This window comes from Blennius ocellaris, assembly GCF_963422515.1.
Source record: "Blennius ocellaris genome assembly, chromosome: 5".
Classification (NCBI taxonomy): Eukaryota; Metazoa; Chordata; class Actinopteri; order Blenniiformes; family Blenniidae; genus Blennius; species Blennius ocellaris.
In genome coordinates, this window is record NC_137654.1 from 11,195,730 (window position 1) to 11,222,473 (window position 26,744).

General features: G+C 42.0%; 2 protein-coding genes across 3 annotated transcripts; both read left to right on the plus strand.

Annotated features, from left to right (window-relative positions):
* Positions 1-415: 415 nt before the first annotated feature.
* On the plus strand, positions 416-5,960 carry LOC308130985 (putative oxidoreductase YteT; the record flags this gene model as incomplete). Its single annotated transcript, XM_080497536.1, has 13 exons — positions 416-508; positions 1,353-1,437; positions 1,525-1,598; positions 1,688-1,747; positions 1,947-2,054; positions 2,446-2,502; positions 3,894-4,024; positions 4,133-4,187; positions 4,377-4,469; positions 4,602-4,736; positions 5,095-5,196; positions 5,523-5,684; positions 5,755-5,960. The coding sequence occupies 13 exons, from the start codon at positions 416-418 to the stop codon at positions 5,881-5,883; spliced, it is 1,284 nt and encodes a 427-aa protein (XP_080353662.1). The 3' UTR covers positions 5,884-5,960.
* Positions 5,961-16,573: 10,613 nt separating this feature from the next.
* Positions 16,574-26,731, plus strand: errfi1b (ERBB receptor feedback inhibitor 1b). Of its 2 annotated transcripts, XM_080497528.1 has the most exons (4): positions 16,574-16,712; positions 21,947-22,110; positions 22,723-22,802; positions 23,658-26,731. In XM_080497528.1, the coding sequence occupies exons 2-4, from the start codon at positions 22,064-22,066 to the stop codon at positions 24,632-24,634; spliced, it is 1,104 nt and encodes a 367-aa protein (XP_080353654.1). In that variant the 5' UTR covers positions 16,574-16,712; positions 21,947-22,063; the 3' UTR covers positions 24,635-26,731. The 2 variants fall into 2 exon arrangements, with proteins under 2 accessions (XP_080353654.1, XP_080353655.1); XM_080497529.1 differs by lacking the exon at positions 21,947-22,110 and having other exon boundaries at positions 16,580-16,712.
* The last annotated feature ends 13 nt before the right edge of the window (positions 26,732-26,744 follow it).

Consider the following 26,744-nt stretch of genomic DNA (forward strand, 5'->3'; position numbering starts at 1 on the left):
CAGCAGAAGGATCCCCAGTTGACTCCCAGTCAGCAGTTTCGAGCCAGTGGAAGATAAACGATCGTTTTCGGGTCTGAGAAGAGAAGCAGACGTTTTTCCGGTGCACGGGAGTGAACTGTGGAGTGTTTTTTGAGAATACTCTGAAATTGTATGACTTCTTCAAGAGATCAGATCACCGCAGAAGAGGCCGTGGCGGTCGGGAAACAGCAGGTACAGAGACACGCGTGATCACCAGAAAGTAACAATCGCACATTTCAATAGATCACATTTCTACACAAGCTCACAATCTGTTTACATCAGTTAATATTATATTATTGCTCCACCACCGTCACGGTGTGGATCTGAGCTGTAATCCAGGTGTGTGTGTGTGTGTGTGTGTGTGTGTGTGTGTGTGTTCAGTTCTCAAGGTGGCAGGATGACTCCCCCAGTCAGGGTGATCGTGGTGGGAGCTGGTTGCAGAGGAGAGATCTACTCCAAGTTTGCCTCCGTTCACCCTCAACGCATGAAGGTAAGGCGAGGGGTTTGACAAGGAAACACTCCAGTGGACAGTACTGTGTGTTCGTCTTGTTCATTTAAAGTCAAATATCTTAGAACGTTCAGATATTCCCCAGTGACATCACTGAAGTAGGACTGTCTGCTTCACAAGGTACAGCCACATTGTTTGTCTATGATTGTATTTATTCTTATATTTCTGGGTCTCGGGGCACTGGAGCCAATCCGAGCAAACACTGAGCAAAGGCAGGCTCCACCAGTTCATCACAGAGACACATTGTCACTGTTAATTTACACCATTTTACAGAGAGCACATAGTGTATGTGAGAAGAAGATTCAAACCAGACACAAAAAGACTCAAACCCACAACAGACTTTTGTTTTCAAGTCAGGTTTTGACCATGAGTGTGTTGGACCTGGGTTTCAATCCAAGTCTGAAGTGCAGCTTATAATGATTTGCAGTGTTGACTCTTACAAAACAGTTACATAGACATATATTAACTTCTACTCGTATTTGTTTCTCTGCTTCAGTAAATGATCCCAGCCAGTGGAATCACTTATTATCCATCCAGCTTCTATCTCGCTTTATGTAACTTGGGTGCACAGATCAGTGGAGGCAGTCCCAGGTAACGGTGGGTGAATGCAGGGTATTCATTAAACAGATCTTCAGTTGATTCAAGGAGAAACAGAGAGAGATGGGCAGACACTCACATTCTCACACACCTATAAAAACATTAATTAACCCACAGAGGCACGGAGAGCATGCAAAATCCACAGAGAGGGCTTAAAGCTCCGAATTGATTTGTGCCAACCAATACGCCACTGCAGCTCCAGCATTTATTCACACTTTTACTCTTTCAGGTTGTTGCAGTGGCTGATCCGAGGAAGTTTGCCCGCTCCAAACTTCAAAAACAGCACGAGATCGAAGACAAAAATGTGTTTGAGGGTGAGCATTAACAGGAAAGAAACTGCACTGAGGTTGTAGTTCGTTGTTTCGCTCTCAACTGTTGAATTACTGTGATTGTGTGTCCAGACTGGAACAGGATTGTTGAAAGAGATAAGTTTGCAGACGCCGTGTTCGTTTGCACTCCAGATCGTCTTCACAAGGTAAAACATACAAGAGAATTTATGTGGATATTTATAACTCATTTTTAAATTGGAAAGGTCCTTCCGGTTAACTAGTTAATGTTTCTCAGGAACCTGCAGTGGCATTTGCAAAGAAGGGCTACCATGTTCTCCTGGAGAAGCCGATGGCAGTGAGTGTTTATTAAAGGAGTATATCGGTGTTACTGTTCTCCGCTATTCGAGATCGCCATATTCTCATTTTCTACATGAAAAATGATCTGCTTAAAACATCTCTGCGGCATTTTTGTGTCACTCCACCCAATTCTGATTTATTTTCTTCAGCTCAGGAACATTCAGGCCTTCTTGCTTCTTCTCTCTCCTTGACTTCAGACCACATCAGAAGACTGCAGGGAGATCGTGGAGGCGTGCATTCAGAGTGGCGTGATGCTGTCCGTGGGTCACGTTCTCCGGTACGATCCAGTCATTCGCATGATAAAGGTGAACTGCCTTTGTTACTAACTAACCAACTGTCTTCTCCACCAGATATGAAGAACAGACTCTGCAATGTCAGGCATTGATTTTAATAATGGTAGATTTCTTTGCTCAGTTTGCAAGAAGATGTGAAGTGGATGTCTCTCTTGTGAACGTCTGATTATAATCCTTTACACATTTTCTTTTACATGATATTAATAAGTGATATATAATGTTTAAATGTGAAAACAAATTGTATTTTTATCACACTGTTACAAAAAAGTAAATAAACTCAAAATCCAGAGTAAGGTTCCTACTTGTTTTGGTTTTATGTCATTTTAATGAACCACTATCCAACATTTTTCATCATGGTCTTAGTAACAAACTGTTAATCACTTGCTATTTTAATCTTTTTCAGGAGCTCATTGATGGCGGAGCTGTAGGTGATGTGATGCATATTCAGCACCTTGAGCCTGTAAGAACACAGATATCTATGAAATTACTGCATGTGACTCTTTGTATTTGTTTATTAGTGGCACAACCACAAAACCCAGCTGCTTTTTATTATTTATGATAATAATAATAATAATAATAGTAACAATAATAATAATAATACATTTTATTTGAAGGCACCTTTCTCTGCACTCAAGTTCCTCTGATGTTGTGATCATAATCCCATAATGTTGAGAAACACAGAACTTACAATGTTCCCTCTACAGATCTGTCGGGTTAACTATTAACATTGAGTGTCGGTGATATCAGTCATAAAAATGAACCAAACCAACTGTGCAAACTCCAGTGACTGACTCTGACCACTCCTGTAAATGGAAGCAGACGAATAAACGCTACGACCGACAGTGCTGTAGAGATATGCCATTGCAACATTTTGTAATACTAATTCATGAGTGCGATGAAAAAGCTTCAAATGAATCCATGAGCAGCAACCCAAAACAAAGGATTCATCTTATATGCTTTGTTTTGCCTTGAGAACAGTCAGTGCTCATTATTACCAATAGATCAGTGAACATCAGCCACACTTTGTGCTTGATATGATCTCAGACGAACAGCATTGACCTTTTGATGCAGGGGAGTCTGCAGCTTGGCTTCTCTTGGATTGTAAAAACACGCATGTGTGTTTTGGTGTTGAACTAACTTTAATCACCAAGTGAGCTACAGGTTAGTTTCCCCAGCGATACAAATAACTATGCATTAAAGTGGTGAGTGTGAAAAAAATGGCAACGCGAAGCAGAAGGAGTGGCGTGTGAACATGTTTTCTGTTGAGTCTGATTTTAAATCGGTTTCACAAGACCTAATTCGAACAAAATTGTAGACTCGTCCACAGCTTCATAACACGTCTTGTTTCTCTCCGGAGAAATGAAAAAGAAAAACAAGAGTAGCATAAGGCAAGAGTAGCTTTTACAATAAAATAAATGTGAAAGTCTAACGAAAGCGTCAAATTTGAATTGATATCACAGACTCAGAAAAGCTGGTTTTTGAAAGAAAGTCTTGGCAAGAGACTTAAAAACAAGCAGGATCGTGGACTGCGGGACATTAAGCACAGCCTTGATGGAAGATCTCAGGTTCTGAGTGAGAATGTAGACCTTTTGTCTTGTCGCACACGGAGAGGCCTTTAAAATCAAACCTGAGATTACTGCAGGTCAGTGATGGTGAACAGTCAATCCAAGTCTTTCCATGAGACACCACAGGGACACTAGAGCTGATTTTCTACCAGACACAATCGGCTCAAGTGAACTTAAATGACATTTTTGGAAACTCATGTCGAATCAAGTAGGAGTATGTCCGATCAACAACACGGTGGGGTAATAAAATGTCATCAGTTTGGGTCAATGCCCTGTGTGATTTCAGGTTGGCTACTATCACTTTGCTCACTCATTCGTTCGGGGAAACTGGAGGAATGAAGCCGAGAGCTCGTTTGCTCTTCTGGCGAAATCGTGCCATGACATTGATCTGATACACCACTGGGCCGGACCACGCAGGTAACACACAGAACGAGTCTGCAGGATTTGAAGGGGATGTTTTGGTTTTGTTTGTTTTCCTGAGGATGAATCATTAACAGGACTTTTTTTTTTTTTTGTCTTTGCCAGATGTGTCAAAGTGTCATCGTTTGGATCCGTCAGCCACTTTCAAAAACAAGACAAGGTCTGGATCCTGTCCGTTAATCATTGTCACACACAGAAATCAGCAACCCGGCCAGATAGAAACCGCCATTGATTGAAGTGAAAAGAAATGTTCTTTTTTGGGTTATTCAAGTGCTAAATGCATAGTCTGTCTGGCTGATGGTTTAAAGAAATTATTATTATTTAATATAAGTTATTTATTTCTGATCAGCCAACAGGTGCTGCCCATCGCTGCCTTGACTGTTCAATAGAGAGAGAGTGTCCTTACTCGGCATGCAAAATTTACCTGGACGATGTGAAAAAGGTACACATCAATATACCGCCTGGGAGCAAAAAGTCCTCTAACTAAACCTAAAAAAAAAAAAGAAGCCTGTTTTGTACAACATGTGAGGCTGCTTCTTTACCAGTGTACATATTGTCCGTGCCCTGGTCGTAGGGTAACACCGGCTGGCCGGTGTCAGTCATATGCCCAAACTCATTCCCGGACCTGGAGTCAGTGACTGAGGCTCTGAGGACTGGACCATACGGCCGCTGTGTCTACGAGTGTGACAATGATGTCTGCAGTAACCAGGTCAGAACACACACTTTGTGTCCATTATTACTGAACTGTGATTGGTGTGTGTGTGTGTGTGTGTGTGTGTGTGTGTGTGTGTGTGTGTGTGTGTGTGTGTGTGTGTGTGTGTGTGTGTGTGTGTGTGTGAGAGAGACAGTGGCTAAATGTGACTCCATCCGTTTAGTATATCTGCTTGTGATTTTTGGACATGATGCCAGAATACACTCGTAAAAGTAACGAGACATTTTGAAATGAGGCATTCAACCCTGTTCAATCCACTTAACAGTTTTTGTTAAATTGATATACATGAAAGGTCATTATGTACCATGGGAAGGTTTAGACTGAGTGTCTTTGGTTTCATGTTGTTAACCTGCAGGTTGTGAACATGGAGTTTGAAGGGGGACTGACGGCAGCTTTTACCATGGTGGCTTTCACTGAAGAGATTTGCAAGCGAAGAACAACCATCTATGGCAGCAAGGTGAGATTACAAGAATATGGATGTGCAGAAAATACAAGAAGCAAAACACAAAGTCATACCTCAGAGAGAAGGATTCCCTTTTGAGTTGTTTAAGTAAATCTCTGTGTCTCTGTTCCAACAGCAAATACTCACGAGTGTATACCACTTTCAATGCCGCCTTTACGCAATACTGAGTGAAGTTAATGTATCACAGTGTGAACAAATACATTTATGTTGCAGTTTTAGTTTCCTGATCCTCACAAGTGGGTGTCGAAATTGTCTGAGGTGCTTCTGAGATGTGTCATCTTGTGTCTGGGCCCTAATGAACTGTGAGTGTTTCTCTCCAGGGGGAGCTTTCATGTGATGGCCATGAGATACGCGTGTTTGACTTCCTGACCCAGAGAGCCACAAAGCACACAGCGCCCAGTGACGCTCAGAGGCACTTCGGCTTGGGAGGACACGGTGGAGCAGACTACCGCCTGATGGACGCCTTTATCTCTGCCGTGGCAGTGAGTGGTCCCAATTTTTGAAAGTTGGAACGTGTCGATGTCATGCGATGACTAATGTGTGTGTTTTCAGAACAACGATCCATCCCTGATCCGATCGGGTCCCGAGGAGACGCTGCAGAGTCATTTGCTGGTGTTTGAAGCTGAGCGATCGCGGCGGGAGGGCAGGGTGGTGCACTGTGGCGACGGCGAGCAGAGCTAGAAGACTATACGACGTTGAACGCTCGTCATTGTAGAGCACTTAGACAAACAATTCATAATGACATGTTAGATGATTAAAATGCCTGAAAGGCTTTTTTAGTGTGTAATCACTGCAGTTTGGCTCATATTGATCAGGGATTACTGCACATTAGTAGCATTGGGTAATACACCACTTGTTTTTTTTTATGTAATTATTTAATGTTTTTGTCAATCTTGTCTGTGTTAATGAAGCTAAAATGTGCCATAAATGTCCAACACCAACCAAATCTGTGTTGTTTGCCCTTTACTTCAAAGTGAGATCATTTAGTTGCAAATATTTTGAACAGGGCATAGAAATGCAAAAGAAGACAATTTTTCTGTTGTTGAACTGATGCTAGCACTTCTCAGTGATTCTATCAAACATGTAGATCAGCTTGTTTCCATGTGTTTGCTCTGTCATAAATCCAGCAGCTCAGGTTCACGTGGACATGAGTTCAGTCAGTCTTGCTTTGAATCTGAAAGGTAAATGAAAACTATACTTTATTAGATACCACTAACTTGCAAGATTTCCCTGGGAATGGATTCAGCTGCACTGCTGACTCTTGATGAGGTTCAGTAAGACGTGCTTCTTGCTGAGGATTTTCTTGAGCACTTGTTCCGATTCTTCCAGTCTCCAGTCCTCTGACTCCAGCTGCCCGACCTTCCCCAAGATGAAGAAGAGCGTTTGAATTGGAGTAAAACTCAAACACGACAAGATTGTATGGAAAGCACTGAAAATGATTGGGGCGTTGCCTCTAGGCCCTTATTGAGTTGTTATTGTGTCTGTATCCTGATACGGGCTTCCATCTCCTCTGTGTTGTTGGGTTTGGTCTCACATCTCCCTCGTCACAATAGATCCTCCCTGGAGTTTACTGTAGATCAGCCAGGTTTGCTGGTTAACTCAACACTGAGATATCAGGTATCGGTCTTTCTGGAAGTGTGCATTTACCAAGCAAGAAGTGCTCTAAAACTTTCTGGTCGATGGCTGCAGCGATGTTTGATCTCAGAAAACACACTGGACCAACACTAGCATGACATGGCGGCTCCACACATCAAACCCCTGAGGAAATTCCACTTTTTAATTGTATTCTAATTCACTGAAATGCACTTGTGTGTGACACTTGACTCTGTCAACTGACTGTACATGTGTGAATGAGCGAAAAACTGTTCTGGATTGTCATAGATTAAGAGATGAAGAGACAGTTATTATGTGACGACAACAAGAAAACACGCTCCCATTGTGGACTGTCCATAACTGACCAGGCGAGCCTCCGATACTGGACGTTCAGGGGGGGGGGTCATAAAGGTGGTACTTGTTCTTGTTCTCATGTGGTACACGCTGTGTTTTAAATGTCTTGTGATCCCGCACACACTTGATTCAAATAGTTTATAATCCGTGTAAATGGTGCAGAAAACCACAGCAAAAACAATCAAGATCAGTCATGTGGCTGAATAATACACAGTTCAAACACGACAAGATCTGGACACTTTGTACCAACAGCAGGCCGATACAAGTCTGTATTCACTCTTAAACTAATAAAGCTGAATGACAAGCTTTGGGCAGGGAAATGGACAGTAAAGGGTATTTTTTGGGTGTTTTTTTTGTACTGTGTTTATACATTTCTGGTAATTGAAAATGTTTTCGGGTTAGATTTAGTCAGTTATTGTTACCTCTGTTGTGGTTGATGTCCCAGTGAGCACATGAGCTCTCGTTAATGCTCAGAAAGTCTCTGTTTTTCCCTATTCCTCTCAATAGATGGAGCCAATGATACACAAGACCAAGCAGTGATACATTACGGATGCGCATTCTTTCTGTAATAAGAATGGATTAGAATGGAATGGGTTACCTGGTATTAAAGGCACATCTGCATTTAGTCGTCACGACAGAAACAGTTCTGTGATTTGCTTGCGGCTCCTGAATGAAGTAATACACAGTGATTAGTCTGAAGTCGGGCTGCCAAACACACACAGTTCAGAGGCATTCGCCCCCGTCTCAAGTTGGATTGGTAAGTAAAATAAAAGCACACTATATTTTAAATACAGACAATACAGAAGTTTGAATTTATTGCAGAAAAATACAAGTATATCCTGAAAGTGTTCACATTTACACACTTTGCCATCAGCATTAACGATGGTGAGGTCACAGACATTCGTATGTTTTGGCGACCAAGTTGGATTGATATTACAGACTCAACTATAAATCTACCAAGTATCAGGAGAACAGGGACTGGGAGTCATGACATGGAGGCAAACATTGTTATTATCCATCTGGTCGTACGTGTGAAGAAGAACTATTTACTACGGGAGAGTTGCTCAGGAGCAGCGTTTCCACTGCGTTTCACAAAGTTGCATTTTCAACCATCCGCATGGAAACGGAGTTGGTGTGCTTTCAAAAAGTTGCATTTTCAGTGATTCCGACCACAACTGTCATATAAACGGACACCCAAAACGCTAGGAAACTTTTTGCATTTTCATTTGAAAACATTATTGGGTACATGAGGCCTAAATCTACTTCAGAGGTGAGAGTGAAAGTCTGCTGCTTCATAGGACAAATGATTTCTTAATCTTTTCGTTTGTTTTCATGCATTCACACTGTCTTCTCTGTTGGTGGAGTTTCGCTTTCATAAGGATGTTAAATGTGGAGTAGAAATATACCAAATTGAAATATGGTGAATGTATCATACATTATCTGTGACCCAGTGAAGTTTGGTTTCTATGCTGCGTTTTTTGTTGCGTTATGCGTGACCTTCTTTTATGAGACCTCTGAGTGTTTGAATCTCTCCCTGCAGTCCTCTGTTCTGCCAACTTGCTCTCCCATTTCACAACCTGAAAACAAAGGTCAACACGCAGGGTCAACTGCAGGGGTGGACGATCAATGTGGGGAAATCGTGTGGCACTTCACAGAAAAAGAGGTCCTGGACCACAGAGGTCCTGGGCAACGGCAGCACCAATCAAATCTAACAGCTGGGAGGTGGTGCGAAAGCTCTTTATTATCATCTTTCAGTCGCTAAATCTCTTGCCTAATGACACCAAGGCAGAGCAATCAAAGATATTGAAAGTTACACTTCAAGAAAACATTTCATCCAACTACTCGAATGCTCTTTTCACCTTGGTGTCGCTGGAGCCAAACTTAGCTGGCTGTGATTTGTTTTGTTTGAATCACTTCTCATCTTGTTTTAGGTGCTTTGAGTGAATGCCCTCATCTCTCTCTCTCTCTCTCTCTCTCTCTCTCTCTCTCTCTCTCTCTCTCTCTCTCTCTCTCTCTCTCTCTCTCTCTCTCTCTCTCTCTCTCTCTCTCTCTCTCTCTCTCTCTCTCTCTCTCTCTCTCTCTCTCTCTCTCTCTCTCTAAATACATTTTGGAAAAGTATTGTTCTTAATTACTTATAGCTGCATGTATTAAATAATAATAGCAGGAATAATAATCATAATAATAATAATCAGAATAATGTCTTAATATTGCACCGTCATAAAAGTACATTGATTAAAAACAGCTCAGGATACACAAACAAACCCGCACCAGAAAGCATTTTAATAACAATATATATTTATACTTCATCTGCAGACAATGTGAAAAACATCAGTGTAGTTTGAAATGTTAGTAAAGTTCGAGAAGTGATTTGAGAACAGCCGGTAGCTAAAGTAATAAAGTGAAAAATGTCCTTCTCTGCACTGGAGCTTATGTAAATACGAAGAAGAGGCCACAACTATGTGATGATCATGGTTCCATCGACCCAGATCAATTTCAAAATTGCTCGCTGGTGAAAAGAATTTAGCTCAGTGAGGATATCTGTAATCTACATGGTGTTTTTCTTTTCAGAAGAAACGCATTCATGATATATAAACGTTTAAAAAAATCTTTACAAAACAATTGAGATAAACCCCAGATGTGCATGCAGCAGCCAGCAGGAACCATGAAGGTGTAAATTGTGATGCAGGCACAGTGACGTTATTTCCCATCCTTCATGTTTCTGTTGGTGTTGCTCATGCAGCCTGCAGCACAAGTTATTAAAGTCACACGCAATGAGCACACTCAAATTCTCCAGTAAATGTTGCTTTGTAAACAGTCCTTTTAGAACATACCCGTTACTACTAATAATGATAAACAGACCATCCTTCACAATCTTTCTCAGAGCAGCGTGACTCATGTTGCATCACGACCAGGAGAAATATCTCTCAGATTTTTATAAGGAAGTCACATTCTGCAATAGAGGGAGGCGTCCTGAACTGCCCTCAGAACTCAATAATGTCAACATTGGTGAACCTTGCAACACATCCAGGATGACTAATTGTGGAGCGCCTCCCCAAGGTTCACACTCCCGGATGGATGGCATTGTGATGATGATAGGACTGTCACAGTTACAAGGCTGCCGCGGCCTGAAGGGCGTGTAGAGAAAGCTGAAGAAATGACGAAAGGATTGAATCATAGGAAAACTTTGACCCGGTGCCAGAGCGGGATCACAGCAGTAGTGTGAATCGGCACTCCTTCAGGCAAGGCTCCAGTTTCCACTCGATTCCGGTCTGGTAATTCTGTGAGTGGTGTACATGGACCACAAGTGTGACGCTTCAGACAGAATGAAGCAAAAAAAAAAAAAAAAAGCCAATTGGTTTCTTCTTTGGAGGAATAAAAGTCAACTTGGAGGAATGTTTTCCTTCTATTTTCCGTCCTCACAACACCAGATTACACTCACAAACACACACACACACACAGAAAATGCCACATATACTGGCAGTGTGCTCTCAGAGGCGAGTTTGGAGTCTGAGTCAGCAGCTGTATTCTTGAATGACTCAACCGGTCCACCACAAAACTCTTTCGTTTCTCAGAGCCCTGCCCTCAGCGATCCCTCACAGAAAGGCATGCACTGAACATATTCGACAGCGGCTCTTACCTCACTGCAGCATCACTTCCTCACACTTTTCCAGGGCACAACTGCAAGCACCCTGGAGCAATAAAACAGTATTTCCCCCAAAGGCTTATACACTCATGACTGATCTTTTTTTTTTTTTTTTCCCTCCCTCACTGAGACCTTTGATTCCTTTTCTTTTGCCTGGAGCTGTAAAAAAGAAAAAAAATCTTTGTTCTCCCTACTAATAATATAGACTTATAGCATGTTGTGACAAGTGAGGCGGTGAATTATCTGCGGCTCTATTAATCCTCCAAGCCATTCACAGCATGAATCAGTCATGTTGCCAGGAAAAGACTCCTACATGTGCGTCAGCTTCCCTTGAACTCTACCTGCATGCTCTCGTGCTCTTTTTGTTCTTGTGGAGGGGCCTTCGGTGACGTCACGCCTCAGGACTCCCCCCTCCTCTTCACAAGACATCGGTGAACAAGGAAGTGGAGGAGGAAAGCAAAGCGGGCGAGCTGTAGTAAAGTGCAAAACATGGCTCAGACCGACTCTGTGACTCAACAGGAAATGATGGAGCGAGAGTCAGTAAGGTGAGAGAGGGAGCCGGAGGAGGAGGCTTGGAGTGGGAAGGAGCTGAAGTGAGGAAGAAACGGAAGGCTGTCATGCCTCAGGACTCCAGGATATTTAGTGGTGCGAGACGGGCTGAGAAAGCTCATGCCTTTTTGAGGAAATCTGTGGACCATGTGCACCGTGTCACCAACCCCCCCCCCCCCCCCCCCCCTCCACCTCCACCCTCCATCCCTCCATCCCTCCCACTCCCACTATTCTGCACAGGAGGGTCATGATGTGCACACACTGCAACAATCACAGAATATCAGAGTCTGGCTTTACATTCTTCACAATGTTCAGGCTTCAGTTCTTAGAAGCCTGTTTAGAAAATGTATTGAGTTGGGAGGTGCAGGCATTGTGGGCTTTTTCTTGGCCACGAAAGTTGATGCTGAAAAATATTCTTGACTAAATCAAGAATACTTGGGGATTCATCGTCACAGACTACACTGTATTCTCACCATATAGAGTTAAACTATAGTCACTTTTTATCTCCTCCCGTCCCAACCGTTCATTAAAAAAGTAAAGTGAGTTAAAAAAAAAGTTTTGTTATTATTATTCAGAGTTTTTTGTTTCAATTAATTAATTCTATGAAAAAATTAAGTAAAAAATATTGTGTGTCCAATTTTGGTATGAATTAGACATGTAGAAAATATAAATCCTTTAACATGTCTGGTCAGAAGAGAGTACAAATAAGACATTTAGAGATTAAAAAAAAATAAGCACCTACATTTTGCAGTTTTGTATGAATGTAATGTACAATTTTTTAAACAAATAACACATTTTGAGAAAATATTGTGGATTTTTTCTTTTTTCTTTAATGAAGTAAAGGTCAACTTGACTTTGACGGAACTGGCAAAGATAAAATCATTCATCCAAAGAGTTGCATTTAATGTGTTTTATAATTAAGATTACTAAAAATAGTAATGAAAAACCCTTAATAATTTCTTTAAAAAGTGAAATATTATAATTTTTTCTTATTTTCTTACCATGGTTTCCTTTGATTTACTTTATTACCACAGTCTTTACTGCACAACAGCTGGATACAAAAACATGAGTGAATCTCACAAGAGACAGTTTTGACCATGGAATAAATCTTCTTCTTCTTCTTCTTCTTCTTCTTCTTCTTCTTCTTCTTCTTCTTCTTCTTCTTCTTCTTCTTCTTCTTCTTCTTCTTCTTCTTCTTCTTCTTCTTGTAGCTTTTGCAATGAGTTCTCCATCCGTGAGTACATTTTTGTTTTCATGCTTTGAACTCATGTTAAATATTTACTTTTCTAATTTTACCACATTTTTGCTGCATCATGTGTACTTTTGCTTAATTGAATTGCTTAATTTGACCCAAAGGTTACCCTGTATGTCATTTAAAAATATTGAAACAAGAACATTTTGTGACGCCTGTGTAAACAATCAAATATTGACCGTCTCCTCTCTTTTCTCCGAAGTGAAAAACATTTGATCTGTCATGCTCCGATGTCCTAACTTCTGTTTGTTGCTAACAAATACTGTTGCTGCTTTTTTTTCCCTTTGAAAAGCAGGTGACTTATGTAAAAAAAAAAAAAAAAAAAAATCTGATATAAAGTGCAGCAATGGACAGAGACCGAGTTGAAAAAGTCCAGTCCGCCATCTGGGTTCTTTTAGTCTGGATTATGTAAAGCCTCCTTTTGTATTTGAACTAAAAACCCCCGGTGAAGTGGAGATTAGCTTCACAGGGCTGCGGAAGTCCTCCTGCTGGGTCTTGCAGACCCTCTGCCCACACTGAGGCCTGAAATCACGGGCAGGAAAGCTGCCCAGACCTCCAGTTCTGTATCCTGGGCAAAGAATTGCTCTTTTCTTACTCAGATCTCAGCCATTCATTGAAGCCGTCACCATGAAATCAGATGTCACAGGGTTTAAATCACTTGAATCCTTGCCACTTCCTCCATCCCCCTGCCCTCTGACTCTGTTTGGTTTTACTCTGCCGACATTTAATCTCATGTCAAACATGAACAAATCTGTGTGTTCACGTACACTATGTGTATTTTGCGTTTGTTTTAATTCAGTGTTTTTTGTTTTTCTTTACAGAAGACACCCTGACAATCAGTAATGTGTGTTAAACAAAGCAGCTTCGCATCGGGATACATGGAACAGAATATCTATTCCATTTGGCTCCGGGCGCACGTCCTGATTTATCCAACAATCGAACCAAACACCGACATCATTCTTTAAGTCGTCCTCCTCTTCCTCCTGGTGGCTGCTGGTCCTTTGATAACTGAGCCGTCTCCTCACAGGATAAGGTCAAAGGCCATGGTGTGAAGCCCACTCAGACATTTGAGGAGCCCGATTCTTTCCCGACGCCCCCAAACCATTCAAACGCAACCGCAAGTCCATTAAACTTGAAAACGATTGGGAAGGGTGTGTATTTCAAATCACATATAAGCCTGCAGATAGTAGAAACACTGTCCCAATGAATGGCACTCAATCATAGGCATAAAAACGTCAAACATGACTACTCCACCATGTCTGGGCGAAGGAAGTGGTGGGTGTCAACAAAGAGGAGCAATGAAGGAGATCAGAGGTTTTCTTTGTGATTTCTTTCTGCTTCTTGTAGAATAAGTGAAACTTGAGTTGGATGATGATGTTCTCCGTTTCAGCTCCTATGCTAGTTTACTCAGCCCTCTGGCTTAGTGGATAGAAATAGAACTATTCACATGTGTATATATCTCTGACACATTGCTGCAATACAGGCCTTGTTTAAAGTTATTACAACCTCTCACACAGGCTCGCTGGCGCAGTGGCATCATGATTAAAAAGGAATGCGAAACTCAAACACGAGACAGGTCGACCGTGGCTTTGAAAGCAGCAGCAGGTATGTGTGTCTGCAGTCTGTAACCCTGCTCTAATTACTATTACATGTTTGTACACAGATGGTTCCTCTATAAAGTGAATTCCCTGCGTCGCCATGTCAGCACATCATCCTACACAAATGTATTTACCATAGAAAACATATGTTAACACCTACTTCACTCATTTCCTAGCCCAGTCTGGGACGTCCAGTAAATGAGTGGTGCACATGCATGTATTGTCTGAGGTCCTTTGAATTTCAAGGGTTATTTACTGCATTTTCTGCGCAGATGTGAAACACCGTCATCAGACTTTGTGTTTACAGAAATAATGTTGCCGCTAATCAGATTACACTCACTTTCGAATCCTTTTTCACAGAAGTGATCATATTTGAAAGAATTGCAGACATCAGCATAGAAGTGTTTTTTCAGAGCAATCTTCCACATCACGCGTGGGCGTGGGGGTTGCTACAGATGTGGAAGGTGGGCTTTTGACTGCACTGACAGCTGTGAGGGACGGAGGTCTCTCAGAGCAGGAAATGACTTGACCTTCCCGGTGGGAGACTAGCCCACCCCGATGAACAACCCCCCCCCTCCCTCCCTCCCCCCCTCCCTCCCTGAGCATCCTGGGTCACCCCCCAGCACCCACAGAGGTCCACACGGCAACAACAGAGTTGCCAGATCAAGGGTCAAAAACATTAAATTTGATATTCAATAGTCCCTTACAAAGAAAGGACGAAAGGCCGAAACTCATCTAATGAGACTGTCGGCAGTGAAATGCTCCAAAATGTGTTTGTCGCACTGGAACTCCTTGTCACATGTGCTACCAATCAGGCCATTGCACAATGAGAAGTTGATCAAACAGCCGCTTTGCAAAAAAAAAAAGGTATGAGTATTCCTTTGAGCAAACAGATTACGCAGGTGGTAGAGGGACAGTGGATTGCAGCAATACAAGTGCATTACGCTTATTTATTTAGTGGGATTGTGATTTGCACTAAGTATTGAGGCACTCCTCAATCCATATATGACCCTACATGGAGTTTATTGGAGTATTACAGCTGTGAAACATTTGAACAGTAGAAAATCACAAAGGGAGGTCACAGGGGTGATTTTGGTGTTTTCCTGACATCCCCCCCCCCCCCCCCATTTTTATATCAGGTGGTTATTCAACACAATAGTCAATGTGTGTCTTTGCCTGGGGGATTATTTGCATTGTTACCACAATAAAAGGATTTCTTTTGGCAGTCTGGAGGCAGACTGTCGGCTCAGTGTGGTCTGGACTCTGGTAACAACCGAAATGGCCTGCACTCACTTCCCTCCCGGGGCATTTTCTGGTAAACGGCCTCATATATTGTTCTTCTGCCTCTTCCAGCGTGGGCGAAGACAAACACAGACAGTCAACTCCTATGTGACAGTCGGGCTTCAAAACAAGTCCTCATCTACCTCCACTGGGCTGTGACTCCGCTGCCTGTTCCTCTTTATCAGTCCTATATTGTCCTCATGCCAGGATCCACCCACACACACTCTGACTCCCACTCAGGTCACATCAAAATTGTTTACTGCTTTATGAAATGCAATTTCCCATACTCACGTTACGCAGATAATTAAATTAGCCTGCTGTCCTGACGTCTCAGGGCATTCATTGTGTTTGACCAGCAGAGAAACAATTGTGTGGAGCATTTTGTAAATAAATGGAAATCTGGCTATATGACTAATGACAATTCAAAGACAATATCTGGGGGGAAAAACATTTTTTTGTGTCTTGAACTTTCTTTTCACTTTTGTTTCTTTTTTGTACAACGTCTTTTTCTAAAATATGACCTAAGAACAAGCAGGATGGATACATTTTCTCATTTACTATGGTGATGAGAGTACTGAGATTGCTTAAAATCCAATTATTCTCTACTTGATCTCTACTGTTGGCTCATTATGGATTTTCACAGTTTATGCTTACAATACAAAATAAGCTGTCTAATTAGGTTTCTATGCAATGTTTATGCTTAAAACCCCATCGTGCTCTATACGCAATACTCTATTTGCTTATTGTGCTGGCTATTTTCACTGTTTGTGCTAATGTGATGAAACAGAAGCAGCAGTTTTTATAGTTTAATGTTGTTTCTGAACCACATTTATCTTTTAAATTATTTATGTGCTGATGGGTGTTTGATCAACGTGTGGGAATATTCATTTACTATGCAAAAATATTTTTTTTCCCCCGCCTGTAGAATGCGGTTATGTAAATTCAGTGAGTGTTTGATGTTTTCTGGGTATTTTTTTTCCCCTTTAAGGCGGCCTGGGCGCTGGGTGGAGTTACAGTAACGCGCTCTGCTCATGGAGCTGCTCTCGTTATAAGGAGATGTGGAAAACCGCGTCACTCTGACAAAATGAGTTTCACCTCCCAGTGTTGTTGACAGAGGAGGGATGTTGCACATGCTTCAGGTTTTTGACTGAGACACCGCGATTTCTTTTCTCCCATCATATTGGACCGGGATCGAGGAGCCGAACTGGTTTTACGCAATGGACAAATACGCTTTTTAACGGTAAGACGTCCATCAGCTTGCTGGGTGAAGCTTCAGGTTTAGATCAGTTAAAGAGCTTGATCAGTATGGGATGAATAAGGAGTTAAGCGTTTTTTCATTTTAAACGCGTAAAGTTACATATTGGGTTTTTTTCTCTCTCTCTCGGGATTTTAACTGGTAAAAAGAAGGCGCCGATGCGTAAAAATCACATTTGTTGTTTAAAAAAAAAAAGTCTTTCAAAGTGTATTTATGTGCGAACAGAAAAGTTGACGTTATGTGAGTGGGTTATTTGTAGGATTTAGGCTATTTGTAGTGGTTTTTGTGTCGCGGACAGGCTGCTGTCAGGACCCTCTGCAGGGTCCCCGGCGCGCCGCCCGCCCGCCGAGAGAAGACGCGCCGGGGCGGGATGGGTGAGTCCCGGCCGGCCGTCCCCGGTGCACCGCGAGAGGGCGCTGAACCAAGACTCGTTGACACAATGCGTTTACGTAAACGTACACCCACATCGTCACATCGTTTGTAAATAAGTCAACTCTTGTGATGCCTCTAATAATCATTTATATGTAGCCTATACTTTCCTCCATGATCTAATACAAATCCAACAAACAAGCTCAGTAGGGTTTGATATCAAATCAAGTATTCACGCCCAATAACGTTACAATTAATTAAAATTTGTTTGTAATATCGGTATCTATCTAAGTTTTTTTCCCCAGCCACTTTTTCCAATATGGCCTCACTATTTTAGCTTCTTTTCCATCATGTGTTCTTTAACTCCTCTTTGTAAATACTGTTTGTTGTGTTTTACTGCTTTTCCCTGTATATATAAATTTTTAATATTACTTATTTAACGTTATCCTGTCATATTGACATTTTAAATTCTATGCTATTTATTATGTGTTCTTTCTGCGGGGAGCTATGTTGCAAGAATCCCCCCCAGGGATGAATAACGTATTATTGTATTCTATTCTATTCTATTCTATTCTATTCTATTCTATTCTGTTCTATTCTATTCTGTTCTATTCTATTCTCTTCCAAAAAGTCTTTTGACTTTGTCCTTTCTGAAACTTCATTATAAATGAAAGTCTGTTTGCCTGGAAACAGTTGGAGTAATTTTATACTTTCTGTTTTCTGCTAATCAGTAAATCAGTATATTAAGTATTATAATTTAGTTATGTCGATGTCATCTTTTACTATTAACTACTAAATACTATAGAGAACAATGTTGGGTCACTTTTTAAATATCTGTCTGGAAGCTTTTTCCTTCTCTTTTCCACACGTTGCAAAAACATTCGATTATAGAAGTTGTAACAACACAAGTCACTCCAGAGTTGTTTGTGTCAAATGTGAGGTTTCTCGGTGAATTTTAATGTTAGAATGGAAAGTTCTTTTTATGCCCCCTCGCTCAATGCTCAGCTCACGAGCAAATATGAATAAGCCTAACTATTATTCTCTTTCCTACTTCAAACACATCCGGAATGTTTGATCCCAAATATGGTCATGGGATTTCTCCATCCTGTGTCTTCGGAGAAGACAGTATCCCACACTTGAAAAACATTGACTAACCAAACAGAGGATTTCCAGCTAATTATTTCGCTTATGACAAGGGTCTTGGCTGCTGTGGAAAAAATACAACAAAGCCCAGACAAGTGAGTCACTGGTAATATCAAGTCAGAATTTAAGTCAAGATTCAAAGCGTTTGTATATATTGCATCACTGTATGCAGTTAAAAAAGAAACTGGGGCCATAATCAACATGTTTAAGACTTGAGTACAATACAGATAACTACAAATCAGTACGTGGAGTTTTTCCATCTTAATTACATTTTCACTTGCAGTTTTATGCAGTTTTTGAAGTTTTCAGGGGGGAAATTTCCTCAGATCAAACACTACAACAGCTTGAAATATTACATTTGAGAAAAATATACTAGAAATGACAAATGTTGGGGCTGCACAGCAGAGTAGTGGCTTGTACTTTTACCTCATAGTGAGAATCTGACTGGTTTGCACCCAGGCACCCCTTCTGTGTGGAGTTTGCAGGTTCTCCCTGTGTATGTGTGGAGGTTTAGGTTTGATCTAGTTTTATCACTTCCCTCAGTCCAAAAATATAATTTTGAAGTTAATTGGTGACTATGAATTGCCTGTGAGTCTCTGAGGCTTTTTTTTTTCTTTTTTTCGTGATAGTGTTTTCCCTGTGAAGGACTCATGACTGGTTCCAGGGTGTTTCCCTTCACTGAGCTGGGATCAGCTCCAGCACATTAAATTAGATACAGCAGTATAGAAGATGAATAAATGGAATTACAAATACAGGTAAAATTGATTATATAAATGTGAAAACATTCCACATTTATCCGGGTGAGTCGGTTTCCACCATGCAAAAATGTGGGTAATTGAGCAATCATAAAAAAAAAAAAAAGATAATACGTACATCACACACACAAACACTTGCACTCAAGGATTTTCCAAGTGATTCAACAAGTGTTTTATTATCCAATCAAAGGCATTTTCCTCTGATAAATGCATTTTTATATCATGCCACAAAGTTGGGTCAACCCCCCCCCCATACTGCACTGCATGCCGTGCGTTCTCATCACCAGGGTCATTTCAAAGTATGTATTTGGGGTTTCTGTACAGCTGGCTAAACACTGAGAGTTAATTGGTGCAAGTGTAAAGCACATGCTTTATGTCAGCTCTATAATTAACTTCTCTGTAAAGATCTGGCCAGTGAATGGCCGGTTGCCTACACAAACTAAAGCAGGGTCTGCCAAGAACATCACATCAAGGCTCCCGCATGGGCTGGACAAAGTGTTTCTCCCAGGCTGTGATTTGTCCTTCCCACTGTGCCAACGCACGCAGCCCCCCTGCTGGGGTTGTGCGGCGCAGGCTCATACCTTGGCCGTGTCGGCTTGTCTCCATGGCGTATCTCTCGTCCTAACCTCATGGGAGAGTTCACTTGTATTTTCAGGCTTGCTTCACGCTGCACCAAAGTGACACAAAGGGCCATTCATGCCCGAGAGTGGCTCCATTCATGGACGCTGAGTAATTGCCGGTAGAATTCATAATTGTTCAGCGTCTTCCATCGCCGAGGCTCACGGGTGGAAATGACGCCACAGACGGTTGTTTTAAGGATGGCATTAATATTCAAATGGACACATGAGTCACTGTTTTGTTTGTAGTGAGATTTTCTTTGCATGCTCCACATTGTTTGCTTCCTACTTCAACTGCAGACCTATCAGTGACACCAAACAAAGAGGGACTTTGAAGACTAAGATTGAAGTGTGCGATAGTATAAAGGAGAACATGCGTTGTCCCTCAAGCGATGTGTATGTGCTCAGTCTAATGCACTCATTTAAATGTAAAATGTGCCTATTATGTGTTGGTATATGCAGCAAGTGTCTATTGTTTGCAAAGCCTGAGATTTCTTGAGAAAATCACGAAGTTTTGATGGAGAATGGAGTTTCTCAGTAAAGTTTAAGTGGTAAACCCTGATCATGAAGCTGAATGCAGGGATCTATTCGAAGCTGCACCTTACTCATGGACACGCCACCCAGGTGGAGGCCTTCAGATGCAGGAGCATCAATCACTTCACCTGTCTCATGGTGTGTTTAACCTGAGCCGACCTCTCAGCGCGAAGACGGATGTTCTGTCCTTTTAAACCGAAGTGAATGGCCTTCACCTGAAGCAAGATTCAAGTCCTCATCCCCCTGCAGTGACGTCATGGCTGGGGAAAAAGCATGTTGGGTGTAGTTGGATATTTGAATGTCGAGTCTCTGAATCATGCAGCACTGATGCTGTGTTTTGTTCTTTTTCCATCATAATAACTTTACTGCGTTTGCGGTTTATGCACTCAAAGATCAAGTTGCAACAAGCAAAATGATTTTATGAATGTTACTCACGACTTGCACATTCCCCCCCATTCTATTGAGACATGTATTGTCCATCAATACAGGCACAGTTCATTTATATCAGGAAATGTTTCTTTTTTCTTTCTGCTGTGATTGGGGAGAAATACACAGAGGAAACAGAAGCAAGTTGAAAATACTTGTTTAATAATTCATCTTGTGAATTTCTTTACCTCATTCAGTGTTATGAGTCGCAGACTCTTTACATAATCCAAGGTACAACCCATCACAGAGAGACGGACACGTGGTATTAAAGTCAAATAATAGATGAAGCAACAGAATCAGAGCCACAGTCTTACATTGAACTGAACTGTATGTGTCATGTACTGTGCGCGTCGGGCTTGGGTGCTGTTTCAGATGGGAGTTTTGTCATTCAGCATCACAGGAATGCTACACAATTACTCCCTGTTGTGAGGGTGGATACAGCAGCATTTCATGGTCACAGAGAGGAAGGAGGCCGAGGAGGGCTGTCACCCTCCCACATCTGACCCAGAGGTTGCGCAATAGCCGCACATCAGACAAACGGCTTTAAAGTGAAACCACAAAGAGATACATATGGCAGCTACCAGAGTGATTTACCGGGCTTCAGTTCCTGACTGCCAGTCCTTTGAAGGCCAGTAATAAGTTGATTAAACCACGAGTTTATTATTTTATTTACTGAAAAAAAATGGGAATGAAAATCTTTCGTACGACTCTCATGTTTTTTTGGGAAACTAAACTTATTCTGAGCGAGAAATGGGCTCGTATCTGTAGTAGCGCTACGTATATTAAAGCAATGCGCCTCACGGGCAACATTTAGAGTTTTATTACTGTAAGCTGGAAAAAAAAGTCTGCAAAGCTTTCATTGTGATGCTGAGATGCTGTAACTTAAAAATCAAACTGAGGCGAGAAATGTTACAGTGAACTGAACTTTGTCAAGTTTACCCATGATCCCATGTAGCTCCATCGGTCAAACATGCTCACAGCTCAGCAGTTATGATGACGTAAAATCAATAACCTTTTTGATACACATGTACTTGTATTTGGTATTTCACCAATATGTTGTGTGTGTGTGTGTGTGTGTGTGTGTGGTTGTGTGTGTGTGTGTGATTCCTGCGTCTCTTTGGGTGTTTGCTCTGGTTTGTCAGCTGATCTTTGACCTGCCTGTTTGCGTATGAGTGTGTGCAGCTGGGTGTGCTGGATGGCGTGGAGTTCCAGATGTACTCTGTTTATGTGCCCCGTTTATGGGCATTTCACACGGACAAAGGTGTGACCTGAACAAACGAGTGCAGTGATGCAACCTGAAAGCCATTTCTTCTCCTCTCGAAGCTTAATTCGAACACGCAACTCTAACGTGCAGTTTTCTTCGTCTCTCCAACAGCTGGGAAGTGATTACAAAGATGCTGCGATGGCGCTGATGGAGTTGCCTTTTTCAAGCGCTCGGGATCAAGATCAAACACATTTGCATGATTTCTGAGGATACAGCTTCTGCCACAACATGGCTGGGAGTCAGAGTAACTACTGGGCACAGCATGACCTCAACAGGTACATAGATGAAGAATGAACAATATGTCGCAATGCAAACGCTTAAAAAAATAGTTTAACCATCAAGCATCGTGAGTGAAATGATGGTACAGTTGATATTTATGAATATCTTGTTTCAGCAAAGAAAAAGACTCAAATAAATGTCAGAAGTTGGAAAAGGGAACACCTGCAGCTGTTTAAAGGGCATCTTACACTCAGTCGCTCTCCAAATTCCTGTCAGAGTTTAGCCCCTGATTGTTTCCATGTGTCAGCGCCGTCCTGGAAAATGGCAGTTTAACTTAAGATTCACCCAAAACAGTGAAAACCACCAGAGTAATTTCAGTCATGGCAACTCAACGGGAATCTATCCTCCACTGTATGCACATTGCAAGAGTAAATATGGTTTGTAAAAATAATATAAAATACAATGTTTGATCATATTAGATGGGTATAATTCAGCAACTGTTGTATCTTGTGAACATATGAAGAGCGGAATGTTTGTCCTGTGGCAGCATTTGTGGTACTTGTTATTTCCCATGTAATGACTGACTTGTGACAGGTTGCGCGCAGGAATGATTTACACACACGTACAGGGCTCTGTATAGATTACTCAACCTCTCTGTTGCTCTGCAGGCTGTGCTTTGGCCTGGGTCCGGACATAGAGCACAACCTGAAGGAGCTTCAAGAGCAGCAGATGACCAAGGAGTGTAACCGTGAGTCCTTTTCATTCTAATGCATTTTTAAACATTTTCTTAATTATTATTACTTCAGAAAGAGTAAAAATGCAAAGGGACAGCTGTTCTGTAGCAACACTGAAAGATTGAATTTGAATATTTTTGACAACAATGATGAATTTCACTTTATATCTTTGAGGAAGTATATTAATATTCTCTCGGCAATTAATATATATTTTTTTAGTATAGCTTGTGGAATAGTCACATTTTAATCCATAAAACACAAAAGATTTTCTTCAAGTAAAATACAGTGACAAGGACAAAAGCCCACATACGGATGGATTCTAGGAGAGTTTGCTGCGCTGTGTGTCAGAGGACAGTGAGCAGGGCGAAGGAGGAGGCCAAGCTATCGCTCCCTGGTCACCAGCTGTTCCTGTCGTCTGGGGCATGTCGGATGTTTCCACAGGGAAGGTTATGGGAAGCTCAGTTAAGATTAAGGCCTGCCCCGCAGATAATGACGATTCCTGCGTTAATCAGGGTGTTGTGGCTGATGTTTGACGAAGAAGGTGATAGGTTAAGCGGTTGTTTTCAACATTTTTTTACTTGTGTTTCCGGCACAGTATCGTCAGAAAGCTGTTTTTCTTTCTTTCTTTTTTTTTTCTTCTTTTCTTACGGAAGATTGGACTGCCGAGTGCTCCTGATATTTCTCCCTCCTACATCCTCACTGTTGCTTGGTTGAAAGTTGTTTTCCATGTTTCTTCCTCCGAGAATTGTTTATGGAATGAGGGCAGTGAGTCATGACAAAACCTTATGACAGCGAGTTGATTTCTGTGCGACTGTGAGGACATAGCCCAGATCACTTTTTAATCTAACGAGATATTTTTCTCCTCCCAGCCAGCGTCGCACTATCGCAGACTCCTTACCACCCCGACACCTACCGCCTAACGCCGGACGACTTCCTGCTGCCCGGCGACGGAGATCAGGTGGTCCCGTCCTCACAGAGACGCACGGCGTTCGGGGGCCATCAGAAGGAGCCCAAACCCCTGCCGCCTCTGCCCGACCCCGAGGAGCTCATGTCAGATGAAGCCGCTGACAACGAAGTTGAGTTCTTCACCAGTGACCGACAGCGGCTTCTGCCTAAAAGCTGCCCCAAAGCCATATGCCGGGGCAGCAGCAGAGACTCTGGCCAGGTCAATCACGCCTACCAGGGGAGCTCGCTGCGAACTGGTGGCGCTCGGATGGGCTCCTTGTGTTTCTCTTGGCCGAGCAGAGAGGATAAAGCGGCCGGTCGAGGAAGCCGGTTTTCAGCTACCAACTGGTCATTCGCCGTGCAGAGAGACGACGGACAGAACGCGGCGCCGGCCATCAGAGATACCTCACGCCAGTTTTCCTTCTCGGGTGCGGCTTCACAGCCACACGGCAACACCACGACCTGCCCGGCCGACAAGCCACAAGTGCCCCCTCGTATCCCCATCCCACCAAAGCCTTCATCTCTGCTAAAGAACGCGAGCCCCGGAGACGAGGACAAACCTCCCAAAATCCCCCCGAGGGTCCCTTTAGTTCCCCCCTGTCCCCCGCGCTCCCCGAGCCCCAAAAGTCTCCCCATTTACATCAACGGCGTGATGCCGGCCACCCAGAGTTTCGCCGCCAACCCCAATTACGTGAGCAAGGCGCTGCAGAGACAGCAGACTGAAAGAGCTCCACCGGCGACTCAGTTTTCTCCCTGCATCGTGCCCATTCTGAAGGACGGCAGGCAGGCGAGTGCCACGCACTACATCCTGCTGCCGCCCGGCCGCCCGCCGCACACCGAGAGGCGAGAGAGACTCCTGAGTGAACCCAACAGGACGGGGAACAGCTGGCAGAAGAGATAGAAACTCTGGCTGTTGTGTGAAACACGACCACACGGAGTGTGTGGAAACAGATACCCGGATGTCTAATGCCACTTTGTCGTTGTTTTCAGTGACTGACCTGTTTAGTGTTACACTATGCGTTTGTGCTGTGAGGTTTCCTGTTACCGATCAGTATTTTAGAGACGTCTCCTTAAATGCAGTATTCTCACAAATAGATCATTCTCACTCTGGCTCATTCTCTCGACTAATAAAACGTTATATATTTTGTCACAACAGAGAAAATAATTACAAAAGCACACGCTGGGCTTGTACAAATCACTTCATTCCAGAGTTTTGTTTGTTATCGTGACAGTGCTGCTTACAAAGTGACAAGGCATCAATCTCACATTCAGAACATTCCATGTTCAATTCCCATCACACAACACGACCGGAACAGGGCCTGAATTGGTTTTATTGGACTGCTAAAGTTTGTGCTCTCTTGATATTCAACGGAGTCTGTTTTATCTCAGTCATTTGAAGTTTTTTTTTTTCTTCTTCATGCAGGACAAATCTCGAGGTCACTTGGTTGTCTTTTACAAAATACATAGCTATTTAAAAGTGTTCATGTTGAAATCATGATCAAAAGATGAGACTAGATGACAATTATTGATTTTATTAAGACATACATTTTAAAAACAGAATCTATTGTAAATTTGAGGGGTTGAATTGAAAGAGTTACAGTGGGAGAGTATGTATCAAGACCTACTAGCCATTTCAAGAACTATGCTTTTTATTGCCAATGAATCCCAACAGTCATCAATAATAACATCATACAAAGTAGAAAAACTCATATTTAAAATTCAAACTTAATTATTTTAATGAGGCCTTATGACAGATAATAAAACATATTTGATACACACAACTGTAAATTACATCTGTGCTTTTAGTCTCACTGACAAACATTTATTGTCAAGAGAGAACTACTTTTGTCTAACATTGCGTAAATGGCCAAAACACGTACAGATTGGACAATGTGTGGGAAACAAAGTCTTCTTACGTTTACCCTGCCAAGGTGCAGGTCCATGTTTACAGCCTGTGTTACACTGACCTGCCGTGAAGGATCTGTACCAGATTTGGCCCCGAGGAAAGGCTGCTTGTTGTGTTTCTCGTGTCGTGTCAATTAAATCCTTGTAAAATTATTTTAATCTATTTATAGAAATAAATAATTTATTAATTTTCTGAGCGATTTGCCGTCATTTCTTTTTCTCTTCCCCCACAGTGGAACTACGACGCAGGAAACCGTTTTGTATAGAAAATGTAATTTTAAGCCAGAACCAGCACTTCCAGTTTCTTCAACAACAAACTCTGGGATAATTCTTAACTAGATTGACTCTATAATGAGTGAGATGTTACATGTTTGCCCAAGTTACAGTTTATCCTAATTTTATGCGGTTTCATTGTTTCTGTTTGGTTTGTAAGTTTGTAAAAGAGTAAAACAAACTGGACTTGTGGAATAAGTTTTAATGGAGCATCAACAGGAGCTGACTGCGGGTGAAAACTGCTCACAGCTGTGAGCCACAGGATCGCAGATGTAATATTGAATGAAGTGTCACTTTCCTCAGACAAGCTTGTGATGGTGGCAACGGTGACGGTACCTTTGGTGGGGAGAGTTTCCAGGAAAGCTCAAACAGCCATTTCTTGTCCAATGCTACATTAACACCTCCCACTTCATGTTCACAGTTGGTCTTCCAGCGAGCCTCATGGCATTCAGCAGACGACAAACACAAACCATTTAACAGTAGTATTGTACCAAATGTATCCCATCTTTTCTCAGTAAACCTATTTTATTGTGACTTCCAATTAGAACAGTCTCATGACACAGAAATGTCTCAAAAAGTAATCATTAAAAAAACAAAAAAAAAAAAACCAAAAAACTAACATGGTTTCAGAGCTTGACTTTCACATGTGTAGGAAATTCTACGATTTATTAAATTCATGTCCATTTCATTCAATTGTAATTAGTCATGTATTAAACATTTAATCAAAAAGGCGCGGCGCAAAAGAACAATTATTCTATCATTAAATCATTTCCTGCTTTTGCAAAATAAGTTAAAAAATAAACAACATATAACCTTTCGCTAACGCCTCTTTT